The 20,556-nt window shown below is 42.1% G+C and overlaps 1 protein-coding gene across 2 annotated transcripts in view; it reads right to left on the reverse strand.

Moving 5' to 3' along the window:
- LOC125966881 (cell migration-inducing and hyaluronan-binding protein) overlaps positions 1–20,556 on the reverse strand; it is a 266,570-nt gene that overhangs the window by 91,304 nt on the left and 154,710 nt on the right. The window contains exons 15-20 of one of the 2 annotated variants that reach the window (XM_049717393.1): positions 14,630–14,699; positions 14,299–14,427; positions 13,807–13,892; positions 12,792–12,923; positions 12,689–12,724; positions 8,834–8,854 (exon numbers count right to left, since the gene is read on the reverse strand). In XM_049717393.1, coding sequence (XP_049573350.1) covers positions 8,834–8,854; positions 12,689–12,724; positions 12,792–12,923; positions 13,807–13,892; positions 14,299–14,427; positions 14,630–14,699 — 474 coding nt within the window. The remainder of the gene's footprint in view (positions 1–8,833; positions 8,855–12,688; positions 12,725–12,791; positions 12,924–13,806; positions 13,893–14,298; positions 14,428–14,629; positions 14,700–20,556) is intronic. The other variant, XM_049717394.1, reaches the window with a different exon arrangement.

Here is a 20,556-nt window from a genome sequence, read left to right on the forward strand (position 1 = left end):
TAATAATAGAGTAGAATAACAATGTGTGAAGGCTTTGCCGTCACACAACTAGAATTGCAATTTCTGGAGAAATTGCGTGTGAAGGCGAAGACCTTCGCACTGTTGTTATTCTACTTTTTTTCGAAATGAAAGAAAGGAAAAATGAAAAAGGGAAATTAATGATCATAAATGATGATGAATAAAATAAATGGGTAAAATAATGAGTGTTAAAATGATAAGCAGGAAAAATAAAAAGGGAAATAAATGATGATAAATGAAACAAATGGGAAAAATAAGAGGGAAAAATAAAAAGGGAAATAATTAATGATAAATGATGATAAATAAAATAAATGGTAAAAATGATAAGTGGGAAAAATAAAAAGGGAAATAAATGATGATAAATGATAAATAAAATCCATCCATCCATCCATCCATTTTCCGAACCGCTTAGTCCCCACGGGGGTCGCGGGCGTGCTGGAGCCTATCCCAGCCGTCATCGGGCAGTAGGCGGGGGACACCCTGAACCGGTTGCCAGCCAATCGCAGGGCACACAGAGACAAACAACCATTCGCACTCGCACTCACACCTAGGGACAATTTGGAGTGATCACTCGGCCTACCAAGCATGTTTTTGGGATGTGGGAGGAAACCGGAGTGCCCGGAGAAAACCCACACGGGCTCTGGGAGGGCCGGAGGTGGAATCGAACCCGCACCCTCCTAACTGTGAGGCGGACGTGCTACCCAGTGCGCCACCGAGCCCCCATGATGAATAAAATAAATAGGAAAAATGATAAGTGGGAAAAATAAAAAGGGAAATAAATTGATTAAATTGAGAAATGATGAGAAATAAAATGAATGGAAAAATGATAAACGGGAAAAATAAAAAGGGAAATAAATAATGCTAAAGATAAATGGGCAAAATGATAAACAAGAAAACTAAAAAGGGAAATAAATGATGGAGATAAATGGGAAAAATTATGAATGGGAAAACTATAAAGGGAAATAAATGATGATGAAGATAAATGGGAAAAATGATAAACAAGAAAAATAAACAGGGAAATAAATGATGATCAAGATAAATAGGAAAATAGTTACAAATGCCAAGCGTTAAAAATGATAAGCGGGAAGAATAAATAGTAAATTGAATTATTATTAAAATAACTGGAAAAATGACGAGTTACAAATGATAAGCGTTAAAAATGATAAGCGGGAAGAATGCAAAATTATGTTGAATGCCAAGAATGAATGTGTACTTTTATACAACAAATTTACAAATTATGCAATGATGACAATTACATATGATAAGCGAGAAAAAAAAAGAAAATCTCCCTCAGGTGGAATCGAAACCACGCAGGAAAACGGTTAGAAGATGCGTGTCCTACCAACTGAGCTAATCAGATTCCTGCTCTTTTAAAGGTGGACTTTGCTTAATGTGATGAATGTTCAAGTTGAATGTGCCAATAATAAATTATTCCACAAATGTACTAATTATGCAAAAACGGTAAATGTTTAGGTAAAAATAAACTGCAGTAAGTGCCGTGTGAGTTTTTTGTAATGATGAGATGCCCAATGTGACACGTGTAAAATTCGAACCCACGCAGGAAAATGGCTCGTGTTGAAACTGCCATTAAGAATGAATGGGGAATTTCAAGCCACAAATTTGCTAATTACACAAAAACGGTAAATGTTATGAACAAAAAAAATGGTAGCAAGCGTGTTAGAAAAATTGTATATATATGTTATCATGCGTTCTCTAATGAGTACTTATTCACAATGTTACTGTTCAGTATGCTTGCTGCTTTGCCTTGCTTATTCTTATCTTGTACAACAGAACAGAAGGATTACGGCTGGGTCAGGGGCGAGATGACGGTTGTGTCAAACAAGATACTGCTGACATCTCAGCGTCCACCAGAACATATCGTGAAAACAACACATCAAACGATGCGTCATGAACCTTCTGATCTTCCTTAAAGAACGTCACTTTCTCTTCTCATCTCTCGCAATATTGCTTAAACTGTTTTGCTGATATAGCCATATCTGCACACAACACTTGGTGCGTCACTTTTTGTTTCTTTTCTTACGAGACGAAGCCACAATCTCTTTCCCCCCTCAAGGGCTAATCGTCTCACACTGTGGGTAGGGCATTTCCAAATAAAAAGAGCGAGGAGTGTAAACAGATTTTTAGTGTGTGTAGTCAGATTGTAGAAAGCAATCGGTATCGCACTCCTCGCGAGAAAAATCAATATTCTGCCTCACTTGTTTTTTTGTCTGCTGATCCTTTTCTCTTATTCAGATATTCAGTTAGCACTTTGAACCCAACAGAAATTTGGGGGCTCGTCCGGGATCTCGACAGACCTATTTCGGGGTTCCAGCTGACTTTTCGACTCAGGACAAGTCCTTGGCCAAGGCATACAAAGAAACCCTTTTCACGGGGCTGACTCGATCAGTCAGTTGGACGCCGGAGTGGTTGACGAGAACATCCGAGGAAAAGAACCAGCAGACTGTGAGTACGAATATTGATTCTGTTAAAAGGAATGAAAGTGCGGTGACAAGAGGTCACTTAAAACCTTGACAATTCTAGACCCTATCAAGTGCAATTAGAAACAGTTAAATTCTGCATGGGATGGTGAAGTCTCCTGACGTAAAAGTCAGTTAAATTCCACGGGAGGGCGGACTCCTCTGTTTTCTAAAAAAGTACAGGTAATTTGGAGCAGTTAAATTCCACTGAGGTGTCGTGGGGCCTCCAAACTTAACCTTCCTAATGTGTTAGCTTTCTGCTGCCATCTGTGGTGTTTTTCTTAACTCTTGTTTAGCTGGTTTGGCTCCCTTATCCATGAAAATATAGGTTTTATATCTACTTCAAGAAAAAGGCAAAAATAAGTTTTTTCTTACACAATAGGAAGGTTAAAGAGTTTGTTAAAATCCACGGGAGGGTGGACTCCCCTGCTTGCCTGTGAGACGATAAAAGTGCGCATTGTGTGTGTGTGTGTGTGTGTGTATGGTTTGACTGAGAGTGACCTCGTTTGAGCTCTCCTCTATATAAACACACAGGATTGTAAACAGTGGTTTTGTGTGGAAGCAGAGGAAAGGAGACTTACCACTCATTGAATATTTTACCACTGTCCTGTGAATTAAATTGGCTTTAGGACACTGTAGGTGCCATTCGAATTGCCAACTCCGAAATTTAGAAAAATAAACCATGGGAAAATCAAATAGCAAACAAAAGCCGCTACCCCGACATGAATTAAAATGCAAAGATTGGAAATTGATGGAAGAGGTCGACCCTGAAAATGTAAAATATCTTGACAAATGGATAACCGATTACAAATTTGATGGTCAGCTGAAAACGAATTCGTTGAATAACCTAAAGCAATCAATTGATGCTAAATGTGGCGTAAAGAAGAATAAAGACGGATATTATCTACAATGGGAATTGGAAGCTGAGAAGAGAAAATGTGGGCAGATGAGAGGAAAATTGAAAGATAAGGAAGATGAAGAAAAGATAAAAAAAAAAACTTGCTGTTGCACAGGCAGGAAGATGATGAGACAGTGTCAGCGCGGGCTCACTTGAAGGCCGAAGCTGACAATGCGATGAATGAGGATGAGAAAAATGATCAAATTATAAAAACAGAGATTGCAGCACGCCAAAGCGAACCAATTTTTCCGTCTCTGTACCCCAAATTACCAAGCACAGACCATCCTCCTGAGTATAGTGATTCTGCTCGTGGTATGTTAACGCGGAGCCGTGCTAAGTTGGTTCCCTCGGCTGACGCATACCCGATGATTGAAGTGGCCAATCCTCATGATGATGGAGGATCCACAATTTTAGTATACAGAACATGGACCCAAGCTGATATAAAATCAGCAATTGAGGGCATAGCGTTGCCCACTGAAGATGTTGATCAATACTGTATCGACATGAAACAACTCATTGCTTCCTATAATTTGAGAGGCGATGAAGTACAACAGGCTTTCATGGCATCTTTAACCAAACATTGGGCAAGCGTTAAAGGCACCTGGAATCCCTTTGATTCCCGGGGCCGTCCATTGGAATGTAACGGGGTGCCATTACAAACAGAAATTGACCAACTATTGGGCAGGATAAAAATAAAATTCGAACGTAGAACAAATTACACAGACATTGGCCGAACCAAACAAAAAGAAGATGAGTTGTTTGAAGACTTTAGACACAGACTAGAAAGAGTGTTCAAAGCCAATAGTGGCTTGGAGCATGAACTGATGTTTATGACCAACAACTCAAAAATGCTCTACATGCAAATTCGCGACCAGCAATCCAAAACTGGATCACTAAACATATGATCACTTTCCCGACATCTACCTTGCCACAGTTCATTGATCATGCTATACACGCCGAAAAAGTTGTCAATTCAAAAAGAGCAAAAGAGAAAGGGAAAACAGGCACCATTTTTTTTGGTTAATGGAGAGCAGTCTGAAATGTTCTATCAAAATAAGACCTTCGAACCACGCCTAGACGGGGCGTGGTCGTAACAAATTCCGTGGCAAAGGTAGCGGGGGGTATAGTCGTGGTTCTCCCAATTATAAAACAAATGACCAGCCCGCCTCAGGTCAGTCAAAACGATACAATGCTGAACCTCCTATTTGCTGGTCATGTGGAAAAAAAGGCCATATAGCAAGAAACTGCCCAGGCAAGGGTGAGAGTAAACCTCCCTTATGACTAGCCGACAGTCAAACTACAGTTGAAACAACTGCCTTGCCAACAGCTCCCCCTGTTGATGTAGATTTGAACATTCAAGATTTGTTGATGAACAATATTGAGAAGCCAGTGATAACTCTAATGGTAAACGGGACTCCAATAACTTTTTTGTGTGACTCAGGGGCATGTGTGACCACATGTCGTGACATACCTGCAGATGTGCAAAAAAGTGGTAAAGCTTTTTGGGTGAGAGCAGCAAATGGGCTGGCAACCCCAGTTCCCCAGTCTCGACCAGTTTGGGTACGGGACCCAGAAGGGGGAAGTTGTTGCATTCCCATTTTGCTGATGCCCAGTTGCCCTATTAATTTGCTAGGTAGAGATGCTCTCACTGCCCTTGGGCTTTCCCTTGTGTCTCTTAACGATCAAATTGTTGTCAAAAGGCGACACCAGTTACAGATTTTTGGTCAATTTCACTGCTACTACTTTTATTCATTGGATTTGGCTGATGCAGAAGTGATGGAATTTGGTTCCCCTCTTTTGGCCCGTGTGGCCACTCTTTTGCACTGCCCTGAACAGGCAATGGAAGCAAATAAACTACACATAACTATGTGGGATAAAGACACACCTGGTCCTGATCACAACTACGAGAAAATGCTTGAGGCTGCTACACCTGCCACTTTGACAACATCTTTCCTTCTGCATGATGGTGAAAGCCGTGCTTGTGTAGTCATACAAACGGCTCCCCCTGCTGTTCAGAAGTTGCACGTGTCTCCCACTCCGCTCCACATCTCTCTCTACAGGCCTCACACTGCAACGTGGCAAAGTTTGGGATTTATGGCTGGTGATGCCTTGGCAGCTTCTGACTGGACTCAGGTTAATCCTGACTCCTTTTATAGTCCTTCCACCAAGCTCTTCAAACAAAATATGCCTCAGGACTTGTCATTTATTAATGGAATCCACGCTGATACTTGTGTTGAACAAACACCCTCATTTTGAGATTTTGTGTTGACGTCCGATGACGAGCACATCCTCGCTGAGGTCCCAAGTCATCTTTGGTCTACAGGTCCTTCTGATTTTGGTTTAGTGAAAGGTGCGCTTCCTGTTGTCACAAGACCTCGAACTGAATACCGCCCTTGTGTGAGGCAGTATCCTTTAAAACCTGATGCTTTACAGGGTATTGCACCTGTTATTTCTGATTTGCTAAAAGCAGGTGTCATTGTTCCTTGCCCTGATTCTCCTTGCAATACTCCAATTTTCCCTGTAAAGAAGGCACCCCCTTCTGTGGGGTGGAGAATGGTGCAGGACTTGCAAGCTGTAAACAATGCTGTTATTCAGAGAGCACCTTGTGTCCCTGACCCGCATACCTTGTTGAATTCATTGACACCTGATGCGAAAATCTTTACAGTGATTGACATTAGCAATGCTTTTTTTCTCTGTCCCTATTGCAGAAGAGAGTCAGTTTTGGTTTGCATTTACATATGCTGGCTCAAGGTACACCTTTACAAGGTTACCACAAGGGTACTGTTAAAGCCCGACAATTTACTCGCAGGTGATGGCTAAATTTGTCCCGCCAATGGGAAGTCAAATCTTGCTCTATGTTGATGACATTTTAATAGCATCTCCTGATTTTGCCTCTTGCCAGAAAGACACACTTGCAGTGCTGCATCACTTGGCAAGTGAAGGCCACAAGGTCAGCAAGAACAGGCTTCAACTGTGGTCCACTGAAATTAAGTATTTAGGCCACAATCTAAGTTCCCAAGGTCGATCTATAGTTGAGAGCAGAAAGGCCTCTATTTTGCAAACTCCTAAGCCACTCACAAAGAAACAAATGATGTCTTTTTTGGGTCTCACAGGTTATTGTAGAAGCTGGATACTTGATTATGCCCAAATTGTTGCTCCTCTGTCCAAATTGATGGATGTGGAAAACATCTCAATGTCCACTCACTTAAAATGGACTCCTGAAGCTGAGGAGGCTTTTGTGTTGATCAAACAGACTTTGATATCCAGCTCCACTCTAGCCTTACCCAACTATGATAAGGCATTTGTCCAAACTGTTGACTTACATGACCTCTGTTTTGCTCCAATCACATGGCTCAAAGTTGCGACCTATTGCTTTTTATTCCTCTAAACTCGACAGTGTTGCATGTGCTCTCCCACCATGCGTGAGGGCCGTGGTGGCGGCCTCCATGGCTGTGGAGAGCAGTGCTGGAGTTGTGTTGTTTCATCCTTTAACACTGAAAGTTCCTCATGCTGTCTCGGCCCTTCTGCTACAGACTAATATGACCTTTCTGTCGCCTGCACGTCATCTTTCTTGCATGGCTACGTTGCTGTCTCAGCCACACCTGACCGTTGAAAGATGCACGACACTCAATCCTGCCACTCTCATTCCCCTTCCTGACGACGGCAAAGTCCATGATTGTGTCGATGCTGCCCAACAGATTGCAAAGGCTCGGCCTGATTTGGAAGATACGCCTCTGCCAGATGGTCATGTGGTTTTTGTTGATGGGTCTTCTAAGAAAAATGAATCTGGTGTGACCCTTACTGGGTATGCCATTGTTACTGCCGACGAAGTCTTGGAGGCTGCTAAACTGCCATCCTATATGTCAGCACAGGCCGCTGAGCTCATTGCTTTGACTGAGGCCTGCAAATTGTTTGCAAACAAGTCCGTCACTATCTGGACTGATAGTCAGTATGCTTTTGCTACAGTGCACGTTTTTGCTCAGCAGTGGAGCAACCGTGGCATGAAGGGAAGTCCGTCACCCATTCCACATTACTAACTCAACTTTTGGACGCTGTCCAGCTACCTTTAAAGGTGGGGGTTTGCAAATGTGCTGCTCACACTGCAAGATCTGATCCTGTTTCTCTTGGTAATGCTTTTGCTGACAAATCCGCTAAGGCTGCTGCAGAAGGCCTGCTCCATGTCCTCTTGTCTCTCACTGATCATGATTCGATGTGACACATCTCCCCTGATGTGTTGCTTGACATGCAGTCTCAGAGCCCCTCCCAGGAACGACTCTCTTGGGAAAAACGGGGTGCAACTAAAAACACTGATGGTCTTTTTGTGTGACCTTTGGGCAAACCTGTCTTGCCTCGTAACTTGTTCAAATGGGCTGCTATTTCGAGTCATGGGGTCACCCATGTCTCGACGGGGGGTATGGTGAAACAAGTTGAAGCTATTTATACAACATACGGCTTTGCAGCTTTCTCACAACAATTTTGCAGAGGGTGTTTGATCTGTGCTAAACACAACCCACAAGGCAATTTAAGACCTCAGAGAGGGAAATTCCCGACTCCATTGTATCCGTTTCAGACAATACATATGGATTATATTCAATTACATAAATGTGAAGGGAAAGAATATTGTTTGGTCATAATAGACGCATTTTCTAAATGGGTAGAAACATTTCTAACCAAACATGCTGATGCACTCACAGTGGCAAAAGCCTTATGCAAAGACATCATTCCAAGGTACGGTATTCCAGAAAGAATTTACAGCGATAATGGTCCACACTTTGTAAATCAAATAGTGCATAACATTGGGAGAATGTTCCACATAAATTTAAAGAACCATTGTTCTTATCGTCCACAATCAGCTGGCCTTGTTGAAAGATCTAACGCGACTATAAAAACAGATTAAAGAAATGTATGGAAGAAACCAAACGACCATGGACTCAGTGCTTAGACCTGATCAAAATGTACATAAATATTACAAGTACAACAGGGCTAACTCCCTATGAAACTATGTTTGGAAGACCTTACAGGCTTCCTCAGTTCAAGAACACATGGGAGATCCCCGAGGAAGCCACATTAGCTGATTACATGAGAAAAATGTTGGAACGTCAAAAGAATCCAACCAATAACACTGATGATGAACCCATTTCTCCGCAGGAAGACCCCAAAGTGGTACCGGGAGACTGGGTTTTGATCAAGAGTATCAAGAGGAAGAATTGGCATTCACCCAAGTGGGAAGGTCCCTTTTTGGTACTACTCACGACACCTAATGCTTTGAAAATAGCCGAACGCAACACATGGATTCATTTATCTCATCGTAAAAAGGTGATCTCCGCAGACCCAACCTAAGTACGGAAGGTGAGCAAAGTCTGGTAATAGTGCCTGATCCTGGTGCCAAGATCCAGGGTTGACACGAAAGCTAGCAGAAGCCAATTTCCAAGACACCAACCCGAAGCTCAGGGTGTTGACTCTGAGGAGATCCAAAAACATGAGCATTAGAGAGTCATTTGGTGAGTGCTTTAATCGGGCTGTAGCCTGCGCAAAGTCTACCATGCGCTTTTGGTTGCTTTTGCTGATTTGTGTTACCATTATATTTTTTTCGGGGGTTATTTTATTTGTATGGATAGAGTACCATGAGCCTCGAACATTCTTCTCTCAGGCAACTACCAACGCTGATTCTAATCAATATGGCTCATGGGAAAAAAATTCTAGACATAAGCGCAACACAAAATCCCCTTTCGATCATGTTGTTTGCACACCAGAAACCGTCCGCGTTCCAACTTGCGTACCATGGCTTTTGTCTTGGACTTACAATAACTCATTAATGTTTACTGTGGTTCCTAATACATCTTCTTCTATTACCGTATTTGCCGGTGTATTGGTCGACCTTTTTCGATCCAAAATCGACCGAAAAAAATCGACCTCGACTTATACACCGAGTCATAAAATTTAACTTCGTATTCATCGCTTCAAATGTGATGGTAACCAAGGCCGTTTCTCATGCATCTCATTGTGCGTTGCACTTAGAAAATTTGAACCGGGCGGCGTGCGCGAGTGCGCGGCCCGCTGGAAGTCGAATGAGGCGCCGCGATCTCCTCCGCGGTGCTTATAAACAGCCGATCCGCTCGGCGGGGGCTATTTTCGGCCACTTGGCGCGCGCACGGCCTCCCGGATGTGCCGGGCGGGTGCGCGAGCTCGCCGGCCGCTGGAAGTCGAATGATGCACCGCGATCTCCTCCGCGGTGCTTATAAACAGCCGATCCGCTCGGCGGGGGCTATTTTCGGCCACTTGGCGCGTGCGCACGGCCTCCCGGATGTGCCGGGCGGGTGCGCGAGCTCGCCGGCCGCTGGAAGTCGAATGAGGCGCCGCGATCTCCTCCGCGGTGCTTATAAAGTGCCGATCCGCTCGGCTTGGAGCTATTTCTGGCCTCCCGTTGGTGCCGGGCGGCGTACACGAGCTCGCCGGCCGCGATCTCCTCCGCGGTGCTTATAAACAGCCGCATGCGCACGGCCTCCCGGAATTTGAACACATTTCGTCAATAAATTTCGCATATTGAATTTTGAAGTTTAATATAATGCAACAATTGAGCTCGACTTATACAAAGGATATATCATAAAATCGTAAATTTCCGTCGAATTTTAGGGGGTCGACTTATACACCGAGTCGACCTGTACACCGGCAAATACGGTATTTTACCGATGAAAAGTTTGAAAGGTTTTCGAAATGGTCACCCCACTACCGGGGATAAATGGCTCGGATATTGGTGGTATTTAACTGGTCACCCGGTTAGCACCGACTGGGGCACCCTTGTCACCACACAAACGCAAGATTTTTGGCCCTCTGGTTCCAGTGAAGAGGCTGTGTTCTTTGCTAAACGAGTAACTTTGAAAAATCAGGGCACAAGCCTCCTTTTTACTCTTACACTCCCTGATGGTCAAATTCGTCCTCCAAATGCCACTTTGTTTAACACTTCTTGTTGGGGTTTTCAACTGTGGGCTTGGTCCTCTGGAATTGATCCCCACTTTCCTATTGCTATTTGCATTAACAAAACAATGTCGATCGCAGACCGTCCCGTTATAAATAATTACACCTTGTCAGCAGGAGCAAAAATCACAAGTATGCTCCTCACTGATATAGACAGCTATTTCGTAGCCTCCACAGGAATAAGCGGTCAAACCAACAACTGGCTTCTTATGGCTGAGCAAGCCGCAAAAATGGCCAACACCAGTTGCATTGCATGTATGTGTCCAAGACCTCTTTTGAAAATCATACCTGCAAATATAGTTCCTAAGTGTGCTGTTGTTTTAATGTTAAACTCATCCATTTCACCCACTCATGATTGTTTTAAATGGGATAAGGTTTACCCTGTTGCCTCTATGACAAAATATAAACTCCTTTTTTCGTCCGATGTAGCTAAGGGTGGGGGCGTGTGGCGGTTAACTATTTATGTTATAGTTATTTGATATATTTTATTTCGTGTACCAACTTGTATACGTTTTTATCGTTACAGTTCAGTAGTTGTTGGCTCGTTGAACTCTTGTTTTGTTAAATAAAGAGCCGTTTACCAAACCCACGTCTTTCCTTGTACTTTGTTAACGCTACAATATAGTTGTATACTAGATCTGTGGAATAACAACGAAGCTGACGTCAGGGCGCACGCGTGGTGTTGTTGACAAAGGACAAGGAATTTGATCGATGGATTTAATGATTTGGAGTGACACAGATGGTTTGATATTATTGCTTATAAAATAGTTATTTGATATATAATTTATATATCGTTATATGGGCTTGTGGAATATTTTGAAGTGCAAGCGCCGTCAGCGGTGCGCACCCATTGTTTACATCACATATGTCAGAGTCAAGGCCCGCGGGCCACATCCGGCCCGCGAGAAGGTTTTTTACGGCCCCTGGGATGCTCTTGATTTATTATTAGAACCGGCCCGCAGACCGCAGCAAGCCGGCAGCCCGCAGATCTTTTACACGCACCAATACTACATTTCCCACAATGCAACGGTGACGCACCGAGCAGTACGCTGCTTCATTTCAGTGTTTATTATTAGCAGTCAGCATAACTGTAAAATTAACTTTCAAAAATGGCAAAAAGGAAGGTGGACACTGAGAACTGGGGGTTTCAAACAAGTGGGAGTCGGAGTATATCTTCACGGAGGTAGCTGGAAAACCTGTGTCTTCTGTGTGGAGAAAGTGTGGCGGTACTGAAAGAGTATAATCTGAGACGACATTATGAAACGAAAGACGCGGATTATTTTTTTCTTTGAAGTAAATTTAGCCCACTTTTGCTAAAATAGAAAGTTTAAAAGTTAAAGTTTAATATTTGTTTTCACTGCATGTTACTTCTCCTTGAGGTAAGTGTTTTTGATTAATAGATTTTTTGCACTTTATTTTATTGTATTTCAATCCAATTATATTTTAAAAATATTTCAGTTGAGTGGATGAAAGAAAATTGCTATTATTTTTTTCTTTGAAGTAAATTTAGACCACTTTTGCTAAAATATAAAATATAGGTTACTGATGGTGCCTTAAACAATACAGGTTTCTTTCATTTAATGTTCATGTTGTTAGGCTACGGATTTTAGTTATTGATCTGACTCCAAATTGCGATCAACACTTAACACATGAGTTGCTATGTCCCAATCCACACACTGGCGCACCTAACAATTTTGCAAGTTTGTTCTGTCAAAGAGAAGACCAGTAGATCAATCAGACCAAATTTACCAATTATTTAATTTACCAAAATCTGATCATATTGGAATATATTTGTTAGGTTTTCAGTAGGTTCAATTAGGTTCACTAGACTATATGCGTCATTTAAAAAAATTTCAATGAACATTCGATCAGTCCGGCCCTTGGCTTGTAGCAATTTTTTTTATTTGGCCCTCCGTCCATTTGACTTTGACACCCCTGGTTTACATGAAGGACGATCGATGGATTTAATGAATTGGAGTGACAGATGGTTTTATAAACATGTTATTTATGAAATAGTTTTTTGAATAACTCTGAATGTTACGTCAGGCCCGTTCTCAGCTGTTCGTTTGTGTTTATGTCACGTTAGCATACCTATCGTTTAGCCTGTTGTTGCTTGTTCATGTCTGTTCTTGGTGTTGGATTTTGTCGAATAAATTTCCCCCAAAATGCGACTTATACTCCGGAGCGACTTATATGTTTTTTTTTCACGTTATTGTACATTTTATGGCTAATGCGACCTATATTCCGGAGCGACTTTTAGTTCGAAAAACACGGTATTATTCTTATTATTAACAAGTTTGTGCTAAAGTAAGTGGCTTACCTTGCCAGAGTGAGGCCAATGCCGTTATCTGCAAATCTGCAAAATGAATAAGTTCAGGTTCATTTTAAGACACTCAAAAATCAACCATTCAGTTTGTACTCACTGGCAGTCATCCAGCCAGACATCCCCTCCTCTCAGCCAGGCTCCGTGGTCCTGGTTCTTATAGGCTACAAAATGGTGAATGTGAGCTGGGACTCTGGGTTTAAACGGGTCAGCATCCTGGTGGGGCCCATACCTTGGGGGCACAAAACCATAGTACCATTGGTTGAATTTAAAATGTGTGTTTAATTGTTAATAATTATACTGTATGATGAACAAAAAAATATAAAGTTCTTGAAAAATGTACTGAATATTTTTAGTCAGAAATTCAACTTTTTCCGCTTGTGTCTGTCATGTTTACAGATGTGCAGGTGTTTGAACACATTTTTCTATGAAAGTACACTGCCGCCATTCAAAGAACTGATACAATGAACTTGGTTTAATTTAAGCTTTGTAGCACTTCTGCAAATTAGAAGAGGGTTTGAGTAGTTTTACATTAATAAAAAACAAAAATATTTACTTTTGGTAAAAGCCTAGTTACAGCAGTTTGGATGGGAAATCAACAAAAATTCTTCATATCATTCTTTACACCACACTGCCCTTTTGCTATGAGATCTGACAAACTACATGATTAAACTTCAACCTGACCATAAAGACAGTGTTTTTTTTTGGTCAACAATTTCGAGTATTTTCGAAGGCAGCAAATTTTGCATTCTCGTCAGGGTTCATTCAAGGTCGAAATGTTCGACAGACGTTCAGCAGATATTTGCCTGTATTAAATAACTAGAAATCTTGAAGAAAGTCCGGCGAATGTTTTGAGACCATTTCCGACCTTGAACGCACCCTGACAAATTCTGACGTGAACGCAACATTGGCTGCCTTCGCACAGTGGAACAGAACAGGGGTTTTGAATTTTTGTTTGTGGAATATGGGAAGAAAGCAGGAAGATGCCAACATAGAACCTCATGAGTGTGAGGCAGATGTGCCAACCACCTACACATAACATGTATACTAACAAAATCTTTGAGTATGGATAAAGATTTGGAAAACTAATGGAAAAGATGGTCACAAATTCTTACCTAGCTCCAACCAGTGACAGGAAAGGTCTTTTGTCCTTGTCATTTGCCTGAGTTGTCTTGACTCCATTATCTAGAATAAATCCGGCCTGAAACAAAATAAATTATTTCCAGCATTGAGCACACATCTTACCTAGCATTACTTGATCACATTAAGCAGCTGAAAACTTTCACTTTCACAAACTTTGGTCCAAGCTGCATTTGGGCGCCCTGCTCCATTCCTGGCCGTGACAGATTCAGGCAGGTGGCCACTGGCATTGACATCAATGCATAGAGCCTTAACCGTGATTGTGTCTTTGTTACGCCCCGGTAAAAAATGACACGTGGCTTGTAAGTATCATAGCTGCATGTCTGATATTCGTAACGACCCAATACACGTCAAAATCGTTAAAGAATTCAATGAGATATTATGAACGGCGCTACAATTACAATAATGTAATAATATAAATGTTATGAAAGAATGGATTTGATTAAATTATATATTTCAAGACTCACCCGGTAGTTGGAATGAGCTCTGTTGTTGATAAACTGCCCCATAGGCGTGTGTTCTGTTTTTCCAGGTGAGTACAGCCCCTCAGATGGTCCAGTTGGTACATGGTGGAAGATAAACCAGAATCCTGTTTCCTATGGTACACAATCATAGTACACAAAAAGTTGTACAGGCATAATAAAGTCATAAATCCACTGCACCAGGTAGTTCCTAAATTCAAAGTCAAAGTCAAAGTCAAAGTCTCCTGATCTGACATGATGCATGATCTAGCGTCTAGAGAAGCTGGAGACGGGGAGAGAAGTGGTTGAGAGGGCTTAGAATAAAAATAAAGCTCACCTCTGAGCCTGCAGCAGCACAATTGATAATGTTGTTGTTTGGGTTGGCAATCCAGAAAGTTGAAGTTGCACTAAAAAAAAAAAAAAAAAAGAATTAGAATAAGACAGTGAGGAATAGGTATTCAAGAAAAGTAAATGTATTCATCACAAGTGAAATGAATTGACTTTACGTTTTGCGTCATCTGACCTGGTAGATGCCAATAAGTTGTAATATGTGTTTATGTCCTAAAAAGAGGAGGGAAGGAAACATCTATCCCAAATCTCCTTTCAAGCAGACAGAGTGGACAGCCTGACACTGTGTGTGTGTGTGGGCGCGCACGTGTGTATGCGTATGTCTGTGTGTGTGTGTGTGTGTGGGGGGGGGGGGGGGGGCTTGAACTAATAACAGTCAAAGTCAAATGAGTCCACACCATCTTGAGAATTTAAATATTCCGATTTCAGCAGTTAGAATCATTTCCCTGTTAGGTGTTGAAATAATACCTTGTTTTAATTTAAAATTTTGGATATTCTCTTTTAGTTATGATCAAAAGGCATATTATAAAACTTTTTTTCCACCTTTGCCTTAAAGGTGGAGTTTGCTGTCTAAAAAAACAAAACTACACTTTTAAAACTACACTTTTAAAACTGCATGCACGACCTAGCAGTAGACTCTTTATTTATATAGCACATTTCATGCACAATGAGCAGTAATGATTAAACATTGTCCCTACACGGAAGTCAAGCATGAATAATGTGTGTGTGTTTGGGTGAGAGTATTTACCTTTATTTTTGTAAAATAACTATCGCCCCTTTCATATTTAAATATTTATTTATTTATTTATTCTTTCCTTAACCCTCTAAAACAATTTGAGACATCGAGTCAATCGGGATAAATGCAGGTATTACTCCTGAAAAGCTTTTAATTTCTTACACACTTGCGAGTGACCCACATTATCGCTACAAGCTTATTATATTTGCATGCCGTATAGCAACTAAATGCAAATTCACCATGCAGCTCCACTAACTGACCTGAGTCTGCAGACATCAGAGCCCCACTAGGTTTATATACAATCAGTAGTTCTTTAATGTATTCAGGACCTAAACCATTCAGTGATTTAATTGTACTAAGTTCATTTTGTTTTTCCTTATTTAATCACTTCACTGGTTTCTTTTATATTAAACAAATTGTTTTAGGTTATTCACCTGACATGTTTCAGCGGTTTCTTCCGCCTTCATCAGAGTGTCACAGATGTCAAATCTGACAGGTGAGCCGCGCCTTCATCCATCAGCTGATAAAGACGCGTCACCATCACATCTGTGACACTCTGATGAAGGCGGAAGAAACCGCCGAAACATGTCAGGTGAATAACCTAAAACAATTTGTTTGATATAAAAGAAACCAGTGAAGTGATTAAATAAGGAAAAACAAAATGAACTTAGTACAATTATTACGAAGAAGTTATGGAGAGAACTGCGTCAAGGAATTTCGCCTCCTCGAAAAACTGACGAAAAAACGAGCCCGCTACAGAAACCACCTGAGGTTCAATCTACGCTGCCGAGACGAAGAGGTAACGCCGGCCAGCCTGACGATCAAGAACCCAATCCCGACCAGGAATGCGGAAAGGATTATCAGAAGAGTGCGGATGACTCTGGTCAAAGAACGGATACGCTGCACAACCAACAAACTCAACAACATCAACGATGAACTACAGCGGCTGACGGAACAATTCAAACACCGGTATGCCCTGGATAACAACACAGAAACAACACTACACGGACATTTAGATAATATACACGAACAGGAATTCGCTGCCACAAAAAAGCGACACATCGGGAAATTGGACAGACTCATCACACAAAAGAAGGCACAACCGGACGACACACATATCAACGATAAATGGATTCACAATATGTCACGCCACAAACTCACCCAGGCAGAACGCAGCATACTAGCAAAAGGACTCAACTACGCAATCACACCCAAAAACATACCCGTCGATGATTTCATTTTAGCCACGGAGTTAGCATGCGAAAAAAATACATAACCCGGGACAAAAAGCAGCACTACGCAATGAAGTTGCAGGTATTTTAAAAACGGCTAAATCACCACCCAGTAACATTACAAAACAGGAAATAAACGCAATGATCACACTAGCAAAAAATAAAGACATTACAATCCTCCCAGCGGACAAAGGTAGAACAACAGTAATTATGGACACAGACACTTACGAAGAATCAATGCAACAGTTACTACAGGATGACACTTACGAAGTAGTACAAAAAGACCCAACAGAAGACAAAAAAAACAAACTCAAAGCATTACTCAAACCACTACTCATTGAAAATAAAATAAACAAACAGGCATACAATCACTTAATACCCACAGCAAACATCATCCCCAGAATCTATGGCACACCAAAAATTCATAAACCAGGTACACCTCTCCGCCCCATCGTAGACAGCATAGGGTCAGTCACATACAACCTTTCAAAAGCACTCACAGAAATAATAAAACCACTACTAGGACTCGCGGATCGACACTGCAAAAACTCGAAACAGCTCGCTACAGAACTCACACACGTAAAGGTACAGAAAGATGAAATGCTCATATCACACGACGTCATTTCACTCTTCACAAAAACACCCACACATGCCACCATACACATAGTACATGACAGACTATCAGCAGACAGGACACTTAAGAAACGCACAAACCTAACAGCACAGGACATCACCCAACTACTCCACTTCATCGCCACCTCCACATACTTTCAATACAGAAACACAATTTACAGGCAAAAAGAGGGATTCCCCATGGGAGACCCTCTTTCTGCCATCATGTGCAATTTTTTTATGGAAGATCTGGAACAAAAGGCACTCTTAACAGCTCCGGACAAATACAAACCCACGTTATGGAGACGCTACGTCGATGACATTCTAGAAAAAACAAAAACAGGACATACACAACACCTCACAGACCATCTCAACACCATAGACACCACCGGTAACATTAAATTCACCCATGAAGAAGAAACAGACCAAGCCATAGCCTTTCTAGACATCAACATACACCATACAGACAACGGAGACATAAAAATAAAAGTACACAGAAAACCCACACACACCGACCAATACCTCCTCTGGACATCAGAACATCCCACTATACATAAACTGTCAGTTGTCAGAACACTATACGAACGCACAACAATAATCACGGATCCGGAGGACGTAGCACAGGAAGAACAATACATACAACAGGCACTTAAAAAATATGCCGTATGTGAGAGGAATTACTGAACGCATCAAAAGAGCCATGAATAAACACAACATAACCACACCTATCAAACCACATACAACACTCCGTCAAATACTGGTCCACCCAAAAGACAAAGTCAAACCGGATAACAAATGCAATTCATCCATCCATCCATCCATTTTCTGAACCGCTTAGTCCCCACGGGGGTCGCGGGCGTGCTGGAGCCTATCCCAGCCGTCATCGGGCAGTAGGCGGGGGACACCCTGAACTGGTTGCCAGCCAATCGCAGGGCACACAGAGACAGACAACCAATCGCACTCACACTCACACCTAGGGACAATTTGGAGTCTTCAATCGGCCTACCAAGCATGTTTTTGGAATGTGGGAGGAAACCGGAGTGCCCGGAGAAAACCCACGCGGGCCCGGGGAGAACATGCAAACTCCACACAGGGAGGGCCGGAGGTGGAATCAAATGCAATTCCATATACGAAATTAAAAATAAAAGTACACAGAAAACCCACACACACCGACCAATACCTCCTCTGGACATCAGAACATCCCACTATACATAAACTGTCAGTTGTCAGAACACTATACGAACGCACAACAATAATCACGGATCCGGAGGACGTAGCACAGGAAGAACAATACATACAACAGGCACTTAAAAAATGTCAGTATCCACAATGGGCAATAACCAAAGGTGCAGAACAGGTAAAAAACAAAGGATACAAAACACAGGGGAAAAGAAAGAAACAAACACGGAAACAAGAACCCAGCGGACCACAACCCACAACATAACCACACCTATCAAACCACATACAACACTCCGTCAAATACTGGTCCACCCAAAAGACAAAGTCAAACCGGATAACAAATGCAATTCCATATACGAAATTAAAAATAAAAGTACACAGAAAACCCACACACACCGACCAATACCTCCTCTGGACATCAGAACATCCCAGTATACATAAACTGTCAGTTGTCAGAACACTATACGAATTGATAACAAATGCAATTCCATATACGAAATTCCATGCAAATCATGCAATAAATCATACATTGGAGAGACAGGGAGAAACTTCATCACAAGAAAAATAGAACACAAGAAGGAGTGTGAGAAGGAGACGGCAACAAGACAAACAAGAGCAATAAAACTACAAGCAGAACAGGAGCACTACAAGTCAGCCATAACCGATCACTGCAAAAGAGAAAACCACATCATGGACTGGGAGAAGGCCAGAGTCATCCGCACTGAAGAAAATAAACATCAGCGTTGGATCAGGGAGGCTATCGAGATCCGCAAGCGGGGCCCGAGAACCATCAACAGGGATGAGGGAGCCTATATGCTCTCTCAAACCTGGAACAGCATTCTGGAGAGGTGAATGGACAGCAAAGGGCGTGGCTCACCTGTCAAATCTGACAGGTGAGCCGCGCCTTCATCCATCAGCTGATAAAGACGCGTCACCATCACATCTGTGACACTCTGATGAAGGCGGAAGAAACCGCCGAAACATGTCAGGTGAATAACCTAAAACAATTTGTTTGATATAAAAGAAACCAGTGAAGTCATTCAGTGATTTCTAGATTAGTACCAGAATTTTAAAATTCATTTTATACCTGACTGGGAGCCAGTGGTTTTTTTTTTTTTTTTTTTTTTTTACCAGTCCAGTGTGACCTGTCCACGGTAGCATGAAGCTGATTGCTGAGCGTGGGGGATAAGAGCCCTTTAAGAAAATGCAGCTTTGAAGATGATGAAATGGCATTATTTGAAATCGAGATTTCGGTCCCAAAATGATAACTTTTTCAACCCTAATGGCTCCATCAATGCTGTTTTGAGAACTGCAGTGTATGTCACGCATCACGATGCCACTAAGAACCCATAACAGCATGGGAAACGTGGATGTGAAAAGAAAAGGAAAGGAGCGTGCTGCATGTCTATTGACGGAACACAACTGCCAATCGGCCACTGGCAAAATGAAAGGGATACTTAGTTTGGCTAAATCAGTATATTGGGATGGTTTTCATGATGTGAAGTTATGTCGCAAAATGCTGGCAACGGGTGACAATACTAAATTTACAATACACAAAATACCGGGGCTGCGTTCCTGAAACCCGTGATAAAGAGGGTTTTACTGTATCAGGAAAAGCAGGCACAATGTCACAACACAGACGCGTTAACTAACTCTTCTTCATCTCTAAACGCTGTCTGTTCATCCTTTCCAAAGAAAAACACGTCTCTTACGAATATCTAACCACACAGCCACTTTTGGCTCTCAGCTCCCTCCACCACTATTGTTACAACTGAATGCAATACTCGTGAGGGTGACTCCAGGCAGATTATTTCCAAATGGCTGCACAGCCCAACCACTGGTTAAATAAAGTCAGTTACTACACAAACTGTCAACTTCTGAGATAGTCGCCTTCCGACACTAACATGACTTGACTTACAGTATGAAATGGCGTAACCGACTTCCGAGCCTGCCCGCCCGCCTGCCAGCCCGTCCGTCCATGCATCCGTCCATGCATGCATCCATCCATGCAACAACAGAGGCGTTCCTAGGCCCAGCGCTTCCTGGGTCGTCCCCGGGAATCCCCTTCCGTTGACACGTCCCTCACCTAACTATGAAGGCGTCCAAAGGAATACTGATTGGACGCCCGCGCTACTGCATCTGGCTCCTCTCAATGCA

This window comes from Syngnathus scovelli, chromosome 4 (assembly GCF_024217435.2).
Source record: "Syngnathus scovelli strain Florida chromosome 4, RoL_Ssco_1.2, whole genome shotgun sequence".
In the NCBI taxonomy this organism is placed as follows: domain Eukaryota; kingdom Metazoa; phylum Chordata; class Actinopteri; order Syngnathiformes; family Syngnathidae; genus Syngnathus; species Syngnathus scovelli.